This window comes from Panthera leo, chromosome B3 (assembly GCF_018350215.1).
Source record: "Panthera leo isolate Ple1 chromosome B3, P.leo_Ple1_pat1.1, whole genome shotgun sequence".
Classification (NCBI taxonomy): Eukaryota; Metazoa; Chordata; class Mammalia; order Carnivora; family Felidae; genus Panthera; species Panthera leo.
Window position 1 is genome coordinate 114,691,585 of NC_056684.1, and position 15,363 is coordinate 114,706,947.

The 15,363-nt window shown below is 51.9% G+C and overlaps 1 protein-coding gene across 1 annotated transcript; it reads right to left on the reverse strand.

Annotated features, from left to right (window-relative positions):
• Nucleotides 1–12,509: 12,509 nt before the first annotated feature.
• On the reverse strand, nucleotides 12,510–14,612 carry CCDC177 (coiled-coil domain containing 177). Its single transcript, XM_042940658.1, has one exon. The coding sequence runs from the start codon at nucleotides 14,610–14,612 to the stop codon at nucleotides 12,510–12,512; it is 2,103 nt and encodes a 700-aa protein (XP_042796592.1).
• Nucleotides 14,613–15,363: the final 751 nt, after the last annotated feature.

A 15,363-nucleotide genomic window follows, 5' to 3' on the forward strand; every position in this document is an offset into this window, starting at 1 on the left:
GTCATGATCTCATGGTTCTTGAGTTTGAGTCCACATCAGGCTCTGCACTGACAGCATGGAGCCTGCTTGGGATTCTCTCTCTTCCTCTCTCTGTCCCTCCCCCACTCACGCTCTTTCTCTTTCTCAAAATAAGTAAATAAAAATTTTTTAAAAACTTCAGAAACTTTATCTCCCAGTGTTTGGCTACAGCGTCTTCTATAAGGTATAAGAATTCAGCAGAGCTGGCTTCATGGGGGAACAACTCATGGGGTCACACAGGGCCCTGAGCTTAGAAAGGCCCATGTATGGTTCAATGTTCTGCTTTGGCCGTCTTGAAATTGTTAATAATTTTTAATTTTTTTTAATGTTTATTTTTTGCTTCTGAGAGACAGAGCACAAGCAGGAGAGGGGCAGAGAGAGAGGAAACACAAAATCTGAAACAGGCTCCAGGCTCTGAGCTGTCAGCACAGAGCCCAACGTGGGGCTTGAACCCGCAAACTGTGAGATCATGACCTGAACTGAAGTCTGACACTCAACCGACTGAGCCACCCGGGCGCCCCTAAATTGTTAATAATTTGTAAATGAGAGGCCATGCATTTTCACTTTTCACTGGGCACGGCAAGTTACTAGCTAGTCCCGTAATTTAGGAGGTGCAAGTAATGCATTTTGACATGGAGCAACTTCAGCCAGAGCTGACATGCCTTGGGCACTCCCTTGTCAACTCCCTCTTTGTGTGGAGAGTAAGTGACCACCGGAAGCCACACAAAGGAAAGGTCCACTCCCCTGCCCTGCAGCAAGAACTGATGTTAGCAGCAGAGCAGGTGCGCCTTCACAGGAGTAGAAGGGAATTGAGAAGGGGGGGAACCCTGATCCTATCTGAAAATCCCAGGAGAATGGGGAGAGAGGGCTCGGGGTTCCCCGAGTTTGGGTTTGACCGATGCCCTCATTGATGGCAAATGGTCCGATTTCAATACCTCTGACACGAGTATGTTCTGATCTCAAGTAGCAGTTGGAAGCCTTTGGTACCCCGTGTTTTGAAGCTAAACCTTTGTAAAGGCTCTGCTTAAACAGGTGGGGGAGGCTGGGGCGGGGCACAGTACACACCGGCAGGGGAAGCACCTGGCTCCTCGCCAAAGGCTGCCAAGAGGTCTGGAGGTCCTGCTCCTGGTTTAGCCATAGAGAGGCCAAAATTGACGGGCAGAGTTGCAAAGGAGAACTGATGCCATCTGGTTTTGTTTCTGTCTTCACCCCCAGTTCCAACTCACAGATACACCCCTGCCTTGCTCGTTTGGCTTTCTCACTTGTTTATAATTTTTCCTGATGCCCTGACCCCCCCCCCCCCCCCCACAACTGCCAACAGTAAGATGTCTTCTAGAAAGCTGCTCTGTGGATGCTGGGCCTCAAGGAGCCATCATCCCTGCCTTGCCCAGCATCCTGCCCCCAGGTCAATGTTGTCATTAAATATTCGAGAGGGGAAGCTGAGATCCTGGTCCTTAGGCTCTGGCCACCATGCCATCAGCTGGAAATGGGGATGAAATGGGCCAGCTGGGGAGGCGACCTCTGTGAGACACATCATTTGGAGAACATTGGAGATTTATAAAGAATTTGTCCAAAAAAAAAAAAAAAAGTTACAGAGAAGGAGGGAGGGAGGGAGGCAACCCATAAGAGATTCTTGAGGACTGAGAACAAACTAAGGGTAGATGGGGGGAGGGGGGTGGGGGAGAGGGGAAGGTGGGTGATGGGCAGGGAGGAGGGCACTTGTTGGGATGAGCACTGAGTGTCGTATGGAAACCAATTTAACAATAAATTATATTAAAAAAAAAAAGAATTTGTCCAATCACAAAGCAGTGGCAGCCCATTTAAAAAACCAGGTCCTTCTCTGCTGGATTCTCACGATTTATCTCCTCTTGTTCACCTGTAACAGGAAGAGAGGAAGTCCACGCTGCCCTGGACTAAAGTCAAGGTTTGTGAATGGTCACTGCTAGGCATCTGGAGACATTTGCTCACGGCTTCCCCAGACCCCTTTCCCAGAGTTTGGGACATTAAGCCCCAGACTGCTCAGGCTGACTTTGGGCATCCCCGGCTGCCCTGTGCTGTCTCTGTGCCGTCTCCCCCACAGCGATCTCCCCCCACGGCCCTTCTCTGGCTAACTCTGAGCCGGCAGCCTGCTTATGGCCCTGCGTTGTCATGGAGAAGGTTTTAGAAACATATTGTTGGATTGCGGGGTGCATTTCTGCCACCTGGAAACAAGTGGGTTTGTAGAAAAGCCACGGTGGAGGGAGGGAAAGGGCTCTTGGAGGGCAGAGCCGGTGCCAGCGTAGCGGGCTGTGGCGGAGGGACGGGAGCCCGCATTGCTGTTTGGTATTCTGGACAGGCAGCGGCATGCTGATCAGCTTGCTTCGACAGGACTCCTGGGAGCGCGCATCAGACAGAAGGCCACCGACTCTGCAGAAAACTTTGCAGATTCTAAGGGAATGAACTGCCTGTGCTGCCCAGTCTGTGGTGAGGGGGGCCACCTGAGCTCCCATTTAGATACGCCGATGTAAATTTATGCTTCCTGCAGGCACAGTGCCCTTTGCCTGTGCACACCAGCAGGCTGCCCTTGACCGTCTGGGACAGCTCCTTAAGGGACATCTATTCTTGCATGAGACCCGGACACCCCAACCATCTGGGCATCTTCCTCCCGCCCCACGCCCAGTCCCTGAGGGGCTTCGGACAGCCCATTTAGGCCACCAGTCACCTTGCTGTTTGCGGCTTTATAGGTCAAAAAACAGTTGAATTATCAACAATTTTGTATCGTTCAGCCAAACTGAAAGCTGCAGGGCAATCTGGCACCTGTCATCAGGATTAGACAATAAGAACAGTAAGGAAAGTCAGTAGCAGCTTTCTCTTGCCCAACAAATATAATTGGTTACTTTCTAAATCATTCTAAACTCTAGCACTTCGGGTACATCTCAGGACTTCACCTACCAAACGATGTACCTGCTACCCGACACGTGCACAAAGTTCCCAAGTATACTTTCCCTTCAAGGCTTGCTCTTGAGCTTGGTATACTTTTTCTTCTGCTACTTGAGGTAGGAACTAGATCAGTTGTGGTGCCCACACAGAGAAGACACATCTCAAAAGTACTTTCTAACAGATTCCCAAGATTTGTTAACTGGTGTACTCACTGGCAGAAGAAACTATACAATGTTTTCATTCCTTGTACATTCTTTTTTTGCTAGAAGTTTTGGCAACGTGTGGAAAATCCCGTAGAGTCAGCTTGCCTACCCTCATCTATGTAGACCTGACGTCTGTGGACTATGAACACATTTTGAGTCGGGACCCCAATAGTAAACGATCAGTTTCTAAAGCACCTGCTCTCTCCTTTCTCCTCCTGGGTCTCATTTCGGCTGTTTTAAGAGGGTCCCAGTGAGGGGCCTCTATTCCCTTCGCTGAAACATTGACTTATTTAGCCATGCCCAGACTCACAAGATATATATCCTGCCTGAATTGTTCTGCCTACAGCTTCATTTTAGAGTTCTCTGGCCTCTGCTCCCTTCTTTTTATTCTTGTCTTTTATATCTAGGCTCTCACTGCCTTTTCTCCTTTCTTGAACGTAGCGATGCTTTTACTTAATAATCCTTCGTAAATCAGCCTTTTCTCTTCCCAAAGCAGCTCACTTCTCTCCCTCCCTGTCATTTGTTTCCATTTCTTCTAGTGGCTGCCGGGAACGGGGACCCACACAGAATTCTCGACTCACCTATGGCAACAGAGGCAGGCTATGGAAACTAAGGCCAGAGCTTTTGGCTGGGGCCGTACCAAATAATTAAACTGCTTTACTCCTAATATACTTTTGTTGTGAATCTCAAGACGCAGGAAGGGCTGGTCTGGCGGATGATATGGGTGTATCAGGTGAGGTTAAGCCCACCCTACTGGATTCCCCTTTGCAGGAAAGAAGCAGGTGAACCACCAGACTTTCTGACTCAATCCCCTGGCTTCACAAGATAGTGAAAACAAGCACTTGTCTATGCATGAAGGAGTAGCCAGTTATAATTGGGAATTCTAAGCATAGGCAATACCTGGAAAATAAAACTTGCAGCTGGCAGGCCAGAGATGGAAAGAGCAAAGGAGAGATTTTTGTTAAACTGCTCTAGCGGGTAGCTTCCCCCCCCCCACCCCCGCTTTCATAAAACCACATACTTAGGGTTAGTTGGGAAGCCAAGTCCTTGACACCTGCAACCGTCCCAATAAGATCAGAATGAGTGGAGTGTGGGAACCCCCAGGATAATGTCTGGCCAGGGGAGGGCACTTCTTCATATCATTCAAATGGAGAGAGGGATGGGAGGTGTCTAATTTCCCTTTGAGTTGTGAAATATGATCTGGTGGCCTAGGAAGAGGCAGCCTAGCCCCAAATGATACACATTTGTCAGGAAGGAAAGAGTTGCCAAGAAACAAGAAGATAAGGTGGTAGGGAGAATTTACCAATGGGAGTTAACCACACATGTAAAATGAACATTTAGGCTTGCCTTGCAGAGCAGTGGTTTTCTAACTTTAAAGAACAGCACACATTACCTGGGTTTCTGGCAAAAAAGCAGACTCTGAATCAGAAGTTCTGGGATGGAGCCTGAGTTCTGCATTTCTAAGCAACTTCTAGGTGATGCCAATGCTGACGTCTGTGGACCACAGGAAGTAGCAAGGTTCTAGAGTATCACAACCCGATCGAACTTTCTGTGATGATGGCCATGTTCTAGATCTATGCTGTCCAATTGGGTAGCCACTGAACATTAGAAAGGTGGCTGGTGTGACGTAAGAGCTTGAATGTTTAGTTTCCTTTAAATTTGACTAATTTAAATTGAAACAGGCTTATGTGGTTAGTGATTCCTGAAAGCACAGGTCTTGAGCAGCGCCCTCAAGCTTAGGGGCACATTGGAATCACCTGCAGGGCTCGTTAAATCACAGATTGCCAGGTCCCACCCCTAGCATAGCTGATGCTGATCCTGCTGACCTGTGACCACCCTTGGAGAACTTCTGTTCTAGAACAGGCACCAACCCAGCTGTGGTAGCTTTAGGATCTGTATAAGAACCTCATCTTTTCTCCAGGCAGTGAGCCTCAGGCTCACCCTCAGTCCCAGCACGACCCACCAAGTCCGGATGACGTCTGAGTTTTCTCCCTGTAGGCCTTACATCTGGGCAAAGTGGGTGGTGATTCAAATGCCTGGCATTGGAAGGCTCCAGGAGGGCAATGCCTTTTTAAATGTTTATTTATTTTATTTTTGAGAGGCAGGAGGAAGGGCTATGGAGAGAGAGAGGAAGAGAGAGAATCCCAAGCAGCCTCCTCCCCCAGGAGGGTCCCCTTTTAAAAAATATCTTTTCTGGGGGCATCTGGGTGGCTCAGTTAGTTAAGCATCTGACTCTTCATTTCAGTTCAGGTGTTTGTGAGTTCAAGCCCCACGTCGGACTCTGTGCTGACAGCTCAGAGTCTGGAACCTGTTTCAGATGCTGTGTCTCCCTCTCGCATTGCTCCTCCCCTGCTCATGCTCGCTCTCTCTCTCTCTCTCTCTCTCTCTCAAAAATAAATAAGCATTTAAAAAAATTTTTTTAAATATATCTTTTCCTGGGCACCTGGGTGGCTCAGTCAGTTAAGCATCCAACTCTTGATTTTGGCTTAGGTCATGATCTCACGATTTGTGAGTTTGAGTACCATGTCAAGCTCTGTGCTGGGAAAATAAGTAAATTTTAAAAATTAAAAACAAAAATCTTTCCCAGGCACCTGGGTGGCTCAGTCGGTTTAAGTGTCCAACTTCGGCTCAGGTTATGATCTCTTGGTTCATGAGTTCAAGCCCCATATTGGGCTGTCTGCTGTCAGCACAGAACCTGTTTTGGATCCTCTGTCTCCCTATCTCTCTGTCCCTCCCCCACTGGTTCTCTCTCAAAATAAATAAACTTTATTAAAAAAATAAATGAAATAAAAATATTTTTAAAAAATCTTTCCCACTGATTCCCAAGAAGTGACAGAACATACTGGTTAGGAGCATTTGCTATAAAGTCAGACTCAGTCCAGGTCCGATTATGCCCGATACTAGCTGTGTGACCTTGGGCAAGTCACTGAAACTCGGTACCTCAGTTTTCTCATCTGTAAAATGGGGAAAATAATAGTACCTACCTCATAGAGACCTGGCGAGGACTAGGTGCTTAAAACAGTTGCACAGTGTAAGTGCTCGGTATGCTTTAGTTATCACTACCTGTAATCCTGGCATTTGCAAATTGTTCACGTCGGCTATGCATTTTGCTCACCCTGCAAGTACTTGTCAAACAAGCAGATGTTCCTGGGAGGCACGCTGTGCCTGCTCTACTATTTTTCTGAGGGCTCGGGAGGACTCTAAGGCCCACAGGGGTCTCCCTCTAGGGTGTCCAAGGGCAGAAGAAATGTGACAAAGCAGGAGGGCACCCCAGTTCCTGATGCACAAGTGAGAGCCAGCAAGGGCCACTCAGTCAGTGCCCTGATATATGTCCAGGACAGGGACTCAACTTGTACAAGCCCAGTCCTGCAGCTGTCCTCCAGGTGGCTGTCTGCAGGGCCAGTGGGGCAGGGAAGGATAGCGTTTTCTGGGCCTTCTTAGGAAAAGTCATTTGTTGAGGATGATGCAATGCTAACGCACCCAGCTCTTTCCTTCTGCTCCCACATCTGTTCCTACAATGAGCCCATCAGCACTTCCCCAGGCTGGGCTTGTCCCAGACCCTGTCTCTCATTCCCATGTGACCGCAGCAGAGACAGTGGCGTATCCCAGAATTTCTGCCAGTACCAGTGTGCCTCCCACAACCTCTTCCATGTGGTTCTGCTAAAGATACGACTGTAGAATTTGGCACCACGACAGGAACATCCTTTTCCCCCATTTTAAAACATTCTGTCATCTTAGCCATCATTTAGGAAGCCTTAAAATAAAATTTTGAGAATTACCATCAGATGTCAATTTTATTGCCAAACGTTTGGTAAACAAGGTAATCCCTCCCACCCCGACCCCAGGCTACAGCACATTACGGGGGAACAATTATCCCAGAGCCCCTTCCTTTGGATCGTTTGGGGGATTGCCGAACAGCAAGGGATACAGACAACTGCAAAGGGCTACCATCAAAGCCTGGCATCCACCAGAACGACCTGGCTGATGTGCAGTCTACCTCATTCCTTCCTTCTCTACCCTCCCAAGTTCAGAATAACAATATCCACGAATTGAGTGCTATTTCCCAGGGACTGTGCTGCTTTCCAAGCATCAACTCATTTAACAACTGCCTACCATGTGGGATCTATTGTCCTCCTTTTATAGATGGCAAGAGGGGCCCATGGAGTAGTAGGTAACAGCTGGAAAAAGTCAAGATACTTGTTTCTTTGCCAAACTCTTTGCCTTGAAGGTATGGTAGCCACATCTGTAGGAGTGTGTGTGTGTGTGTGTGTGTGTGTGTGTGTGCATACACACACTCAAACCCAGGAGCAGATATGGACCTACTGTCTTTCTGACAGTCCTGTGAAGTGTGCACATGTCTGACACAAAAACATGCCATCAATACTGTGCTAGTGGAGAGGAAGAAAGGCATGAACACTTCAAAATGGCAGGTAATTTAAAAATCACTTCACACTATGTTTGTGCTCATGTGGGACGTGACAGTATTTGATGAGTCAGGAAGTAACAACGATCACTACTGTTCCTCAAAAGGAAACCACCCTCCCCTTCTCTACCCTAACATGTGATACTGACTCCACTCCACCCTCTGTCCCAGCCCTGACTTAGGGGAAGCCAAAGCACCAGGGCCCAGTATGAAGGGGCATGTGAAGGGATGTACGGGGCTGGGAGGAGGTGCGTATACATAGAGCACCAGAGCTCCATGGAACAGAGTACATAGGTGAGCAGGCCAGGTGCCCTTCTACAGAGTCATGTAATTAAAGCACGTGATGGGTCGTAATCCTGCAGGTGCCGCACCAGACACCCGAAGCCAAGTATACCACATATGAGACCTCAACAACATTTCTAGAACTGAGAGTTATCCGCTGGGTCCCTGAGAGTTATCCGCTGGGTCCCTGAAAGCCGCGTTCCAGGTTCTGTCAAGAAATGCCAGGTTTCTTTATGCTCACCTGCCAAATGTTTCCCTGGGACGTGCAGAGTGGAGCTGCCGTTCAGGTCCACGTAGCAACCTGTGGGGAACCTCAATCACCCGGAAGTCTTAAGAAATAGGATATTTGCTTCACTAAGCTTTCTCATCAATTTAGTATTGATCAGAAATCTTGTTGGAACATTGAAACTGGAAGCGCTTCTGGAAGGTTGAGTTTCTTGTCTTGAACGATGAAGCTGGTACCCTGTTTTAGTGATCTGGGACTCTGCATAGCCTGAGGCTCATTCTCTAGGTTGACGATAATGACCATTTTTTCAACGGTCACTATTTATTCTGCCTCTGTTAACATCGCGACAAACAACACCCTTGAAGGTATAGTCTCTCTTTTTACTGGAATTTAAAGCTGATTAAGTACATGACCTTATGCATTTGACCTGATTAATCAAGGCTCCTGATTAATCAAGGGAAAGAGAACAACAGTGACTGAATGATGATTGGTTGGCAGATGGTGTCTCCCTAGGAAACTGGAAGGCTTGAAGTTAGTGCTTCAAGGCAAGACCTGCCTGTGGATGGATATCAGGGTGGGAAGGAAGGTAAGCCCAATGGGTAAATATAGATGTCTGCTCAGGACAATGAAGCAAAAATGGTCCCCAAGGTCAATGACCAGACTTTGTCTTCCCAGTATCAAAAGAAGTGCCTGGCACACAGCAGATGTTCGATACAAATTCATCAAAAGTATGGAGGCCTGCCCACCCGATCTATTCTTCATAGATTTCCTTAGAAATGTGAAGTGTTGATTGATCTACCACCCACCCACTGTCTATCCCTCTCTCCATCTAGTATTTATGTGCTTACTATACGTGAAGTGCTAAACCGTAAGCTATAGGGGATTTGACAGTAAACAATATACAGCCCCTGATACAAAGTCAGGCACCCCTTTGTTTCAATGGACTTTTTAAAGGAGAGGGAACGATAACTGGTGGACTTCATAGAGTGGCCTGAACATAAACCGCATTCTCATATGCCAGCCCTACTCCATACACTCTTCACCTTTGGCGAATCCTGGTTACTGCTCCCTTGAAGGTTCAGTCTGTGAGCTTCTGAAGGGAAACTTCCATCTTCCTGTCCAGATGTGAAGGCATTGGTCACTGCCTGAGCAGAACACTGGGCTAGCTTCACCGATGATTCCATCCAAAACAGTTTTGTCTTGCTTGCTTCCTTGGTAATGGACCAAACCAAAGTTTCTTCCAACCCTTCTCATCCCTCCTTACTCCACTTCACGTTCTCTCTTTTCAGAGCTGGAGGATGCTCCGAGAGGGCAAATGTGAAGGTCTGAGGCCACTTCAGGGCTGCAATCTTCCAGATGGTAGGAAAACGTCCAGCATGGCACTCTGAGGCGAATTCCGGGCACTTGTTAGGATGTTTACATCAAGAGAAGTAAGCCTTTCTTCACCTACCAGCCCCACTGCCCCACACTCCTCCAATTTTCCCTTGCTGTATTTCAGAAAAAAAGACACTTCTCTCTGGTGTCACTTCAAAGAGAAGAATATAAATAAAGGGCCCAACAAAGGATTCTGGAAATCACTCCTCCTCAAAGGGCAACAGGACCACTTATTCTAGAATACAGAGATGGATCTATATTCTACAGACAGAGTGGTCTGAAATTTGGAAGAACCATTCTTTACCATTACTAGGTTTGGCTTCTGTTTTTTGATTTAATTTTATTTAGCTTTATGGATTTTTTTTTTTTAATCCAAAGGGTTTTTTTCTCCTTTACACAGTGTTTTTCTCTAAGTGCAAACCTCTAATTTGGTGACATTCAGACCTGGGCCTTTGCATCACATGCGACACTATGAGCTGCAATGTGCTTTTTTTTTTTTTTTTTCTTGAAGGACTCTTTATTTTCTTAAAGTTTTTATTTAAATTCCAGTTAGCTGTAATGGGGCTTTTGAGACCATTCTTTTCTGCCCCAGATTGCAACAGTACATTGTACTCTCTGGGCACGGTACAGTCAGAGGATCCTTTCTGTTTATGGCAATTGCACCTGCACTTCTAAAGTCATAGAACTGAGAGACCACTTTGACTCTGATTCATCTTCACAGTGCTGAGGAGGGCCAAAGACACGACCCCCTCTCCACAGGTGGGGAAACCAAGGCACAGAGAGATGATCTACCCAAAGTCACTCAGTAAGTTGGAAAACAAACTGAACAAAGGGCGAGGTAAGATCGCCTGTGTACCTTTCAGTGTCTCATCCACAAAACCAGACTGTGTCCTTCTCGAGTGAATGTACATACTTGAGAAGAAAGGAGTTTTAGGTGGAACTTTCTATTAAGGTTTCAAAGGCTCTCTAGGAAATCAGGGGCCACAAGGTAAGAACCAGTAAGTATCCAGTTAACCCTTTAGTTAAATGCCCCTGACTCACAGACAATGCCAATTGTTATAGCTAGCTACTGATAACCTGGTTACCGACAAGAAAATTTGAGGGAAAAGTCCACCCCTTCCAGAAATAAACCTTGGCACAGCTCTCTTCCCGGTGTTACACCTGAAGTGTAACACGCAAATACTGCTCCCTTCTACACAATGCTTTCGTATCTGCTGGCATGCAGTTGGGGGTGGGGCGGGGTACAGACGGAGTGTGTGTATATGTGTGTGTGTAATATCAGACATTTTAGGGACAATTCTGCGCAGCAGAATATACATGAAATATGTCCAATATAGTAGTTCTCTACCCTGATTCTTGCTTTTGTTTGTTTTTGGTTTTTTGGTAACTTTTATTTCCTGGTCCCGATTTAATGAAAAAAGTAATGTTTTCTGTGATGAAGGCAAGAGTCAATGGGTAGATATGGGCAGCAGCTGATTTCGGCTTCATGGAAAGGAAGCACTCAAAGGGTTAAAGTAGCCTGAAGACAACTGAATGGGAATTTGTTAGACTTGCAAGTATTTTCCCCCAGAAGCTAAATGATCATCTGTCCTGACACGCCCGGCCCCCTCCAACGCCAGGAATCCATATTCCCAGAAACCAGCTAGGCCAACAGCAGCCCTCCTGCCTCCCTACTCCAGGTCAAGAAAGGCACAAAGAAGACCAACAAATAATACTGAGGCGGTGCTTTGGATCCGGAAGACCTTGAGGTACCTGGAAAAGAGTACTGATGGCCCCATCTGGCCAATGGGAAAGGTGAGGCACGGAGAGACTGATTAAACACTTTAAGTCACAAGTGAGAGAGAACCAGGAACTTAAGGGGGGGGGGGTGAGGGGGACATTCTCTTTTTCTTCTGTGGGGGAGGATGAGGGGGAAACATACCACCAACAATAGCAAACACAACTCTCAACAGCAAAGCGGCAGGATCCCAGCCACCCCAGGAGATCACCCTCTGAGCAGCTGTGAGGATTCCTCCGCAGAGGAAATCCTAGCTCCAGACTCGCTGCGCCCACCCTCGGGGCTGCATCCAGGGCTGGAGATTGAGGCAGGATTGGCCTGGGCAGGCACATAAGGTAGCTCTGCTTCTTAAGGCATGGCTGCTGTCTTTCGAGGAATGGGCTCACATCCACGTTGGGAGGTGGGCGTCAGACCGCTGCCTCCCCTGAAACTACCCTGCAAGAAAGAATCATTTGGTGGAACACTGCTGCCTAGGGAACTCATCTCCCCCGGGGCTGGGGGCTTCCACTAAAGCCAAAACAGCGTCACCAAGCCAACCAACAACACATTTCTTGTGTCCCTTGGAAGAATAAGAAGAGAGAGAGAGACAGAGAGACAGAGAGAGAGAGAAAAGAAGACACAAATGAATCATAAATTTGCAGATGATTGTCTAACTAGAAAGCCGAGGGGAATCAACCAAAAAACTATCAGAACTAAGATCAGAGTTTGCTCAAGTGGCAGATTAAAAGTCAAGCATACAAAGAACCCATTGCTTTTGGGGTCACTTGGTGTGGCCTAACACGCTGGAAGAGCTGTGCTTTTCTGCGTGGCCTCCACGCTTTGTGCAACTTGCCAGATTTAAAAAGATGGAGGCGAGCCAAGGGGATGCCTCCTCCGCTGTCACCTCAGACACCAATGTGGGACAGGTGCCTGGGCTCACTGCTGCAGAAGGGGCGGTCACTCCCAGGGGGGCCCTCCCTGCAGGCCCGACCCAGCCTCTTTCTCCCCAACTCTTTTTCTATTCCAATCCCAAAGACACATGGGGAAGCTTGGCAAGGGTAGCTGCGGGAGCCACCAAGGGTGGATGTGGTCAAAGATTGTGCTCTGTCATTTCCAAACAAAGTCCGTTTTTAAAAAGGCGGTGGGGCTGTCAGGTCTCCTATCTGTCCTCTCAATGCCTCTCTGATCGGAAGCCTGGCGAGGCCACTGTGCTGAGCCCCGACGGGGGACTTCCACGGTCTGGTCATAAAGGCCAAGGGAGGCCGCCCAGGGCTGAGCAGTGGCAGGCTGGCCAGCCAGGGGTGGCGGTCATTTGCGGTCCAGGTTGGCGTGCAGCTGGGCTTCCCGCACCATGCGGTCAAAGGAGCGCGTGTTGGTTTCCTCACGCACCTTCTCCCGCACGTGGAAGGAGGCCCGGGCTGTGGAGCGGGCGCTCTCCAGCGCGCTCCTCCGCTCCCGAGACAGCTGCTCGCTGCGCTCCAGCTTGCGCCCGATGGCCTGCAGTAGCTCCCTCCGGCGGCAGTCTTCGTCCCTCTCCACCTTCTCCTTATTGGCGCGCTGGGCCCGCTCCTTTTCCAACCGACTCTGGCCCACACGCCGCGCCTTCTGCTGCACCGCTTCCTCGGCCGCCTGCGCCGCGTGTTGCAGCCGCCGCTCTCCGGCCCGGGCCAGCGCCTCCAGGTGCGCCTGGTGCTCGCGCTCTTTGCGCTCGGCCGTCTCCTTGGCCCGCCGGCCCTGCAGCTCCTCCCGCCGGGCCCGCTCCCGCAGCTCGCGGGCGCGCTGCTCCACCAGCTGCTCGTAGTTCTCCTGCGCGCGGCCCAAGCTGGCCTCCAGCGAGCTCCGCAGGCCCTCTCGCTCCGCGCGCTCCTGCCGGACCCGGCCTTGCAGCAGCGCCTCGTGGCGCGCCCGCTCGGCCCGGCTCAGCTCCCGCTTCTCCCGCTGCAGCTGGCCCTCCTGCCGCTGCTTGGTGCGGGCCGCGCGCTGGGCGCGCTCCCGGCGGGCCTGTTCGGCCCGCTCGCGCCCTTCCTGCAGGCCCTCCTCCCGCTGCTTCAGGTTCTGTTCCTGCTGCAGCTTGCGCAGCCTATCCTCCCGGGCCGCGCGCTCCGCCCGCTCCCGCCGCAGCAGGCCCTGGCGCTCCGCCAGCTCCCGCCGCCGCTCCTCGCTGCGCTCGCACTGCCGCTGCCGTCGTCGCGCCGCCTCGAGCTCCTCGCGCCCCCGGCGGCCGCGCCGCTCCTCCACCTGCGCCGCCCAGGCCCGGCGGCCCTGCTCCAGCGCGCGCTGCTTCTCCCGCTCCTCGCGTTCCCGCCGCTGCTCGGCGCGCACGCGCTGCTGCTCCCATTGGCCGTGGGCCGCGGCGCGCTGCTCCAGCAGCAGGCGCTCCTCCTGGTGGCGCGCCAGCATCAGCGCCGCGATCTTGCGGTCGCGCTCCGGCACTCCCCGCAGGCCCCGCTCGGCGCGCACTTGGCGCACTATGCGCTCCACGTGCTGAGCCGTCTGCGGCGAGTGGCTCAGGTCGCCCAGGCTGAAGCTGCGGCCGGTGAGCGGCACCAGGGCCAGGGCAGATGGGCGGCCCAGAGGGTTGGGGGCGGAGGACGCGGAGCCCGCTGGGCAGCTGTTCCTGGCCGAGGCCCGCGGAGGCCAGCGCAGCTCCCGCAGGCTCTCCCCGCTGTAGGACGACGACGACGCGCCGGACTCGGAGCTGAGGGCGCCCTCGCGCCGGCGGGACAGCGAGTCTAGCGAGTGGCTCTTCCTACCTGCCCGCGAACCCGCGGGCGGAGGTTGCGTCCGAGCAGGGGACGGGCTGGAGGAGGCCTTGCGGGCGGCACGCGGCGCGGGCGAGGCCGGGAGGCTGGCGCTGCTGCAGCTGCTGCTGCTGCCGCCCGCGCTGGCGCCCGAGGCGGCGGCGGCCGCCTGGCCCAGTGGCGTGAAGAGGCGCCGTTTCTCCTCGCGCACGATGCGCTCGCGCTCGGCCCGGCACTGCTGCAGCTTGGCGCGTCGCTCCGCTTCGTAGGCCTCGTACAGGCCGGTGGCCACTCTCATGGAGCGGCCCGGGGCCTCGCGCACCAGGTCGGCCAGGGCCCTTGGCAGCAGCTCCACTGGCTTGACGGCGCAGCGAGCGCAGGCCTCCAGCGAGCGAGGGCTGGTCAGCACGTAGCGGCTGCCCTCGGCCTCCGGACAGTCGAAGTTGAAGAGGTCGAGATGCAGCAGTGGAGACTGCTCCCGCCGCCCGCCTTCTTCCGCTACGCTCGGGACTTCAGCCTTGCGGGGCGCCGCCGCGGAGGCCGAGGCCGAGGAGGCGGCGGGCTGCTGGGCGCCCTGGGCGTCAGGGGGCACGGACGCGGCAGCGCCGTCCCCTCCTGAACCTTCAGGCTCGGCTCCCTCCTTCTCCTCTTCCGGCACAGGGTCCACCATGGCTGAGCCCTGTCCTTTTGTGGAGTCTCTGCGGATGACAAGGTAGGGACACCGAGGAATACATGAGAGCGGTTCCGTCTGCCCCATTCATATACACCCCCTCCCAACTTAATCCGCTTTGGGATTAGGCTCAGAGGCCCCGGGGAACGTAAATCATAATACCGCTGTCCTGAAAACCCAGGCGGGGGGTGGGAGGGGGCGGGTACTGGTGCAAGGAGAAAAGCCTCAACCTCCGTCAGCCCCGGTGTGCAGGGCAGGGTCCTGGGGCCCGGCTCCCCAGGACATCTGGCCCGCTGGATGCATCTCCTTCCTGCTGCAAGTTAAAATGAAAAGATCGCGGTGCAGGCAGTGGCCGGCCAGGGAGGCAGTGGAGGATTCCCGGGAGGATTAGTGTATTTGTTTGTAGCTTAGGCGGGGACCGGGGACGCAGCTTTGCAGGAACAAAAAAAAAAAAAAGAAGAGGCCTGTTCATCCTCAGAGCTCATTGCTGCGAGGACCCCATTTGCCTAGGGAAGAAGTTTATTTGGGATTAGGCCCAGAAGCCCTGTGATTTGTATGATAAATTTACATGAGATATACCATACGATTTCCCCCTGCCAAAAGAGACCCGGGTCCGGAGCTGATGGAAGGGCAAAGCGAAATGCCTCAATTACAAAAGGCCTCCCCGGGAGGGGTGTTCGATCCTGGCTCTGCCTTTTGGGCAGGGCTTGCTAGGAGCTGTGCCCGCCCCCACCCCCACCCCTCGCGGGTG

Excerpts from the sequence above, each read along its gene's own strand:
- CCDC177 (XM_042940658.1), bottom strand. The coding sequence starts at position 14,612 with ATGGTGGACCCTGTGCCGGAAGAGGAGAAGGAGGGAGCCGAGCCTGAA.